The sequence below is a fragment of the Chrysochloris asiatica genome, unplaced genomic scaffold (genome assembly GCF_000296735.1).
Source record: "Chrysochloris asiatica unplaced genomic scaffold, ChrAsi1.0 scaffold00195, whole genome shotgun sequence".
NCBI classification, from domain to species: Eukaryota; Metazoa; Chordata; class Mammalia; order Afrosoricida; family Chrysochloridae; genus Chrysochloris; species Chrysochloris asiatica.
In genome coordinates, this window is record NW_006408713.1 from 5,701,163 (window position 1) to 5,707,835 (window position 6,673).

Below are 6,673 nucleotides of genomic sequence, written 5' to 3' on the forward strand. Positions count from 1 at the left end.
TGCAGAAAGCATCAAGAGAAGATGGAAGGAATACACAGAGTCACTGTACCAAAAGGAAATGGTTCATGTTCAGCCATTTCAAGAGCCAATGATACTTAAGAAGGAAGTCCAAGGTGCATTGAAGGAATTGGCAAAGAACAAGGCACCAGGAATTGATGGAATAAAAATGGAAATCTTTCAAGGAAGTTAGGCAACACAGGAGGCACTCACTCATCTCTGCCAAGAAATTTGGAATACAACTATCTGGCTGACCGATTGAAAAGAGATCAATATTTATGTCCATTCCAAAGAGAGGTGACCCAACAGAATGAGGAAATCATCGGACAATCTCTTTGATATCCCATGCGAGTAAAGTTTTGCTAAAGGTAATACAGAAATGGCTACAATCATACATTGACAGAGAACTTCCAGAGTTTCAAGCCGAAGTCAGAAGAGGACATGGAATGAGGGATATCATTGCTGATGTCCAATGGGTCTTGGCTGAAACAGAGAGTATCAGAAATATGTTTACCTGTGCGTTATTGACTATGCAAAGGCTTTCGATTGTGTGGATCATGACAAGCTATGGACAACATTATGAAGTATAAGTATTCCAGAACACTTAATTGTGCTCATGAGGAATTTGTACCTGGACCAAGAAGCAGTTGTTCAAACATAACATGGGAACACTGAATGGTTTAAAATTTTAAAAGGTGTGTGACAAGGTTGTATTTTTTTCACCATACTTATTCAACCTGTATTCTGAGCAATTCGTCCGAGAAGTTGGGTTCTATGAAGAAAAACATGGCATCAGGGTTGGAGGAGACTCATTAACAACCTGCAATATGCAGATGATACAAACTTGCTTGTTGAAAGTGAAGAGGACTTAAAACATCTACTGATGAAGATCATACAGCCTTCAGTATGGATTACATCTCAATGTAAAGAAAACAAAAATCCTCACCACTGGACCAATAAACAACATTCTTATCAACAGAGACAAGATTGAAGTTGTCAAGGACTTCATTTTTCTTAGATCAACTATCAGCACTCATGGAAGCAGCAGTCAAGAGATCAAATGACGTATTAGGCAAATCTGCTGCACAAGACCTTTTTAAAGTGTTGAAGAGCAAAGATGTTAGCTTGAAGACTAAGGCATGCCTGACTCAAGCCATGGTATTTTTAATAACCTCATATGCATGTGAAAGCTGGACAGTGAATAAGAAAGACCATAGAAGAATTGATGCTTTTGAGTTATGATGTTGGAGGAGAATATTGAAGGTGCCATGGGCTGTCAAAACAACCAATAAATCCATTTTGGGAGAAGTGCAGCCAGAGTGCTCCTTAGAGGCCAAGATGGCCAAACTTCGTCTCTCATACTTCGGACATATTGTCAGAAGGGATCAGTCACTGGAGAAGGATATCATGTTTGGTAAGGTGGAGGGTCAGAGAATAAGAGGAAGACCCCCAATGAGATGGATTGGCCAAGTGGCAGCATCGATGGACTCAAGTGTGGCAACAGTAATAAGGTTGGCCCAAGATCTGGTAGTGTTTCGTTCTGCTGCACATAAGGTCGCTATGAGTCGGTACCGACTCAATGGCACCTAACAACAACAACAATGTGGTGAAAAGCAAGTTCGGACTCTGGAGACGTGCACTTGTGGTTCAGAAGAAGCCACCTCGCATGCTGACTTTAATGTGCAACACCACCTCCAAGGGGGTTTTATTTCAAATTGGAGTTTAATGACGGATCTTGAGTTTAATGGATGGATCTATTATCTTGTTCTTGAGTATAAGGCGACAGATTCAAAGAGACCAACAACTCAGGAAGACTGAGGTGCCTTCTCTCTTGGTGAGGGTATGATGGGACTGATGGTCTTGCATTCTCTTCTAGAAACTGGCTTACGCCATCACGCCTGAGAAGGAGCATGAGCTGGTGGGCAGCGGGGAAGTCCGGCAGTTCACAGTGAGTGTCACCAAACTCTGGGGCCCCTCGGCAGACCCACCAGCCTTTACTCAGCACTGGGCTCCAAGTTCTAAGAGAAAGGTCTCCCCATCCACCCCTGCCTAAAACCATGCCATCAGGTGGTCTAAGAGTGACCATCTCCCTGTCCTCAGGAGGACTGAGAGAAGGGCATCACAATGGATGTTGGTGCCTCCCCGCTCTGGATAAAGCAGTCTCCTCGAGCTATGGGAGAGATGTGCTAAAAGAGATGCTTCAAGTGCACCCACCCAGGTCCAACTCCTGCCAACCTGCTGTGTGACCGCGGGCAAGTTACTGAGATTCTCTGTGCTTTAAGGAGAACTCTTTGATGTACAGACAGAGTTTAAGTGTGCCATACATTTACTGTGGACTGTCAAAATCATTGTTAATTGCCATCGAGTTCAGTGTGACACATGGTGGTCTACAGAGTAGAACTGCTCCCTAGGGTCTCCAAGGTTGTTTCTTTTTGGAAACAGTTTGCCAGACCTTTTTTCCAAGGCACCTTTCTGGGTTTGTTCAAACCATCGACCTTTTGATTAGGAGTCATATGCTTAACCATTTGTGCCACTCAGGGATGCATTCAAAACCACACGTTATCACTGTTCTGTCCTTGCTTCAAGATACACACGGGCAGGAAGGCAGGATTGAGAAGCTGTTGTGTTTTCTGCTCCTCTCTGATCACTTCTGCACACTTGCACTTCACTTCTTCATTTTTCCTTCCCAGTCCAGGTCCTGGCTGCAGACTGGTCTAATCGCCAAGCTGCAGCTTCCTTCTTCTCTCCCTCCCTTGGACACCCTTTTCTTTACCTTCAAATTTGCTTACCTGTCCCAAACACAAAAAGAATGCCCAGGCCTGGGAGCATCGGCTCCTAGCGCTGTTTGTGGTTATGCTATGCGTTTCCCATTAGCCTCCTGCTCACCTTTGAGTCCTCTGAAGGATCCTCACACAGGGGTAAATTCTTTGCATAGAATTTTAGGGTCTTCTCAAATAACCAAGTTGACTTTAGGGGAGATCCTCTCCTGTAACTTTGCTGTGGGTCCCATTGATTTCAATTCTTGTCCTATATTATTTCTTCCTTCAATTTTCTTTGGATCTGTTCTACTGTATTGGTTCTAACTTCTTCATTTGGTCAATAAATCCTAATCTTCTACCTTTCTTCTCTTCAAACACAAGCATTAGGCTGTGAATCTCTCTCAAAATATTCCGTTGGCTGTGCCCAGTAATTTTTAACATGGTTTTTATTAGTAGGAATATTTCATTCTAAATACATTTTAATTTTCATTATAATTTTTTTCAACCCATGAGTTGTTTGGAAGCCTTTTTTTAAATTCTCAAGTATTTTGTTATTAATTTCTCAATAAACTGCATTGTGCCAACACATCTGTAATACCTATTCTTTGAAATTATTGAGAATTCTTTATGGCCTTATACTTGATCTGGTATGGCATTGTAAGATAAGTGCTGAACCGCAAGGTCAATTTGAACAGTAGGGTAGGCAGTTCAAACTCACCAGCTGCTCCTCAGAAACCCTGTAAAGGGTCTTAATGAGTCGGAAGTGACTTGACAGCACTTAACAACAACAACAACAACTTGACCTTCAGAGTTCTCTCTGGACAGCTCTCTCCTGTCTTGTAGCTGGCTTTGCCCACGCTTTCCTCTTGGTCATCCCAGACTCTCAGCTCTGTCTCCTTAGGGCATCTTCTGGACTTCTCCTGGATTTGCCTTCTTTGCTCTGATGCATTTGGAAACTCCTGCAGGGCAGTGAGCTGAGGCATTGGAAGGTTCATCATGTTTACTTCCTGTTTCTTGAGGACCCCTGTACTTTGTGTCTGATATACAACATAAAGCCATTGCTGTATATATTTTGCTCATTGTTTAAGATGAGAAGGTCAATGTTGTTCATGTAATTCCATTTCAACCAGAAGAAGCATCTTTGTGTATAGCCATGATTCGTTCATTTTGACTACAGCGTAATTGTTGTTGTTGTTATGTGCCGTGGAGTTGGTTCCAATTCATAGCGACCCTGCACAGGGTTTCCGAGGCTGTAAATCTTTACAGAAGCAGAAAGCCTCATCTTTCTCCCGTGGAACAGCTGGTAGTTTCAAACTGCTGACCTTGAGGCTCGCAGCCCGATTCATAACCACTACGCTACCAGAGCATAATATTCCTTTATATAGACAAGCCTCCATTTAGTTATCAATATTCCATCTCACAGCTCCCCTTGTATTCTACTTCACTAAGAGTTATATTTAATTTCCGGGACTTATATTTGGTCTGTTTCCTGTGAAATGTTTATGGTGGTAATTGTGTACAATTTTTTTTTTTTAATCTTATACATAACTACCTTATCTGATGATTTTAACATCTCTCATCTTGGGGCAATTAATCTGAAGTTTCTAATTTCTGGTACCTCTCACTCCTGGTAGGTTGCTGTCTTATTATTCTGGTCTTTGTTGTGTGTGAACTGATAACTTGATCTAAATCTATGAGAATCCTGAGACACCCCACCCACCCCCATCTCCACCCCCAGCACCAGCATGTTTTCCTCCTTTGCACCTTCTACTTTTACCATTAGCCAACACAGAAGGAGACTTCACACCACGGAGTTGGGGATCACAGCTGGTTCTCAGGCCCAGTGCCCCACCCTCACTGCTGCTCTGATGCGGAGTGGTCACTGCGGTCACTGCAGTTCCAGGATTCAGCCTACCTGTCCCTCTTGGCTACACCCTGGTCAGGCATGTTTCCAACCACACCAGTGCCCACCACTGAGTCCCATACCAACCGGGCTCTGTTCTACCGACCTTGCATGCTGTCTGTCCAGGGTCCCGAGAGCTCTCTTAGTCCCCAATCAGGACTGAAAAAGTAGCACCATCCACAGTCCTCCAACAGGTTCAACAGAAGAGCCCTGTCCTGTCATCTGCGGCAGCTTAGCATCTGCCACCCAAGATGTGTTTGTAGACGCAAACTCTGCTGTTGTTGTTGTGGAAATGTTTGCACCGTTGTATTTGTGTCTGTGCAGAATGACAGATGCTCAGGACTGGGCTGGGCTAGCAGCTGCACAATCACAGATGGTGACATTCGGCAGAAAGTCTAAATAGTTGTCCCTGTCTATCCATCAGTTCCTGAGCAATAACGAAGCCACGAGCAAGCACCTGTTCTGGGGTCGTGATAAGAAAGACAGAACTGCTGGAGCACAATGCCTCCACTTCTGGGAGGGGACCAGGGGTCCCAAGAAAGTGAGAGGAAGAGGGAATCACCAGGTCACACAGCAAGTGGGTGGGATAACATTGACAGGTACTGACTGTCTGTCCAGCACAGAAACTGTCCTCAAGACCCCAAAGGCCTCTGGTCCATGGGAAGCTGTGCTCTTGGCCTTTTCTTTTTATCCAGTAATGACTTATTTATATAAAGCAGCTAGCAGGTCTTGGGGAACCTGTCAGGAGCATCCTTGGTCCTAATGGGCATCCCTTGGGGAGTAACCACTGTCAGGTTCATGGTCATAGGCATCCACCTAAGAGCCTCCATTACCCAAGAAACTGCTTCGTCACTTCTGAATAACCCTCGGCTTTCTTTCCAGCTCCGCCACTGGCTGATGGTGTAGAGTGGATGGAGCAAGGAGTTCCCACAGCGAGACCCTCGCTAACTATGGGCCAGACAGCAGCAGAGAAGAAACGACAACGTTTCAAACAAGAGGCGGGATTATTTTAGTATTTAACGCTACCTTACGTGGGGGGAGGGCACTTTGATTCTGACTGTTTACACACTGTCTGCGCCAAGGGAGATATGTGTTGCTCACTGTGTGTGTCATGTGTCGGTAGAATAGCTTAGCATAGATCTGTGTGGTGAGATCAGCCCTGGCCTCACAGGGTCAAAAACATCTAACTCCGCGTTCTCCACCCCACTGTCCCTGACTTCCAGTGACTGTCCTATTGTTATTTGTGTGCTTTGAGGAGAAAGGATATGGTCACTGTAGACATACTGTATTGAGAACCCAGGGCTTACAAGGGCTTCCTGGATCATATTCATTAATATTAAAACAAAAAACAAAGCCAAGTGTCGTAAATGTCTGATGCAGAATGTGGAATTGGAGAGACTTTGCACAATTGCAAGGCCCTTTCCAAAGACCTGGATGTTGTTAGGGTCTCTTGAGTCAGTTCCGACTCATAATGACTCCTGGAACAAGTGAACAAAACACTGCCCAGTCCATTCCAACTCATGGTAACTCCGTGTACAACAGAACAAACACTGCCCAGTCCTGCTACCCTCACTATTGTTCGTATGTTGGCAGTCACTATCAAGTCATCTCACTGGGGGGCTTCCAAATACCTAGTTTCAAACATATGGTATAATATGAACATTGTGTCTCCATGTCAGACACGGAGTGTGTTTGGACCCCTTGGAGGTGGCTGGGACCTTGGGGGATTCCATTGGTTTTCTGAAAGAAGTAAGACCCTGGCAGTCTGAGGTGCTGCCTCATTACGCACGGTGGCTCCCACAGGGGGCTCAGTCCTAGTCCCATGGGAGGAGGCAGGTCCCCACAGGTAGGTGTGTGGTCCTGCCCCTGTGAATGCCTGAGCCCAGCGGGAAGCGCACCTGGAGTCTTCGTCCTGAAAGATCTTGCACCACTCTGGGCAGAAGATCACCGCAGAGTCTTATTTCTCCTACACACACATCCATTGTAACACTCTTATGTGAAGGCATCGTTTTCT

At 45.0% G+C, this 6,673-nt stretch overlaps 1 protein-coding gene across 1 annotated transcript in view; it reads left to right on the plus strand.

Moving 5' to 3' along the window:
- SLC6A3 (solute carrier family 6 (neurotransmitter transporter), member 3) overlaps positions 1 to 5,583 on the plus strand; it is an 87,305-nt gene extending 81,722 nt beyond the window's left edge. The window contains exons 14-15 of the mRNA XM_006872377.1: positions 1,874 to 1,945; positions 5,542 to 5,583. Coding sequence (XP_006872439.1) covers positions 1,874 to 1,945; positions 5,542 to 5,565 — 96 coding nt within the window. The 3' untranslated portion in view covers positions 5,566 to 5,583. The remainder of the gene's footprint in view (positions 1 to 1,873; positions 1,946 to 5,541) is intronic.
- Positions 5,584 to 6,673: the final 1,090 nt, after the last annotated feature.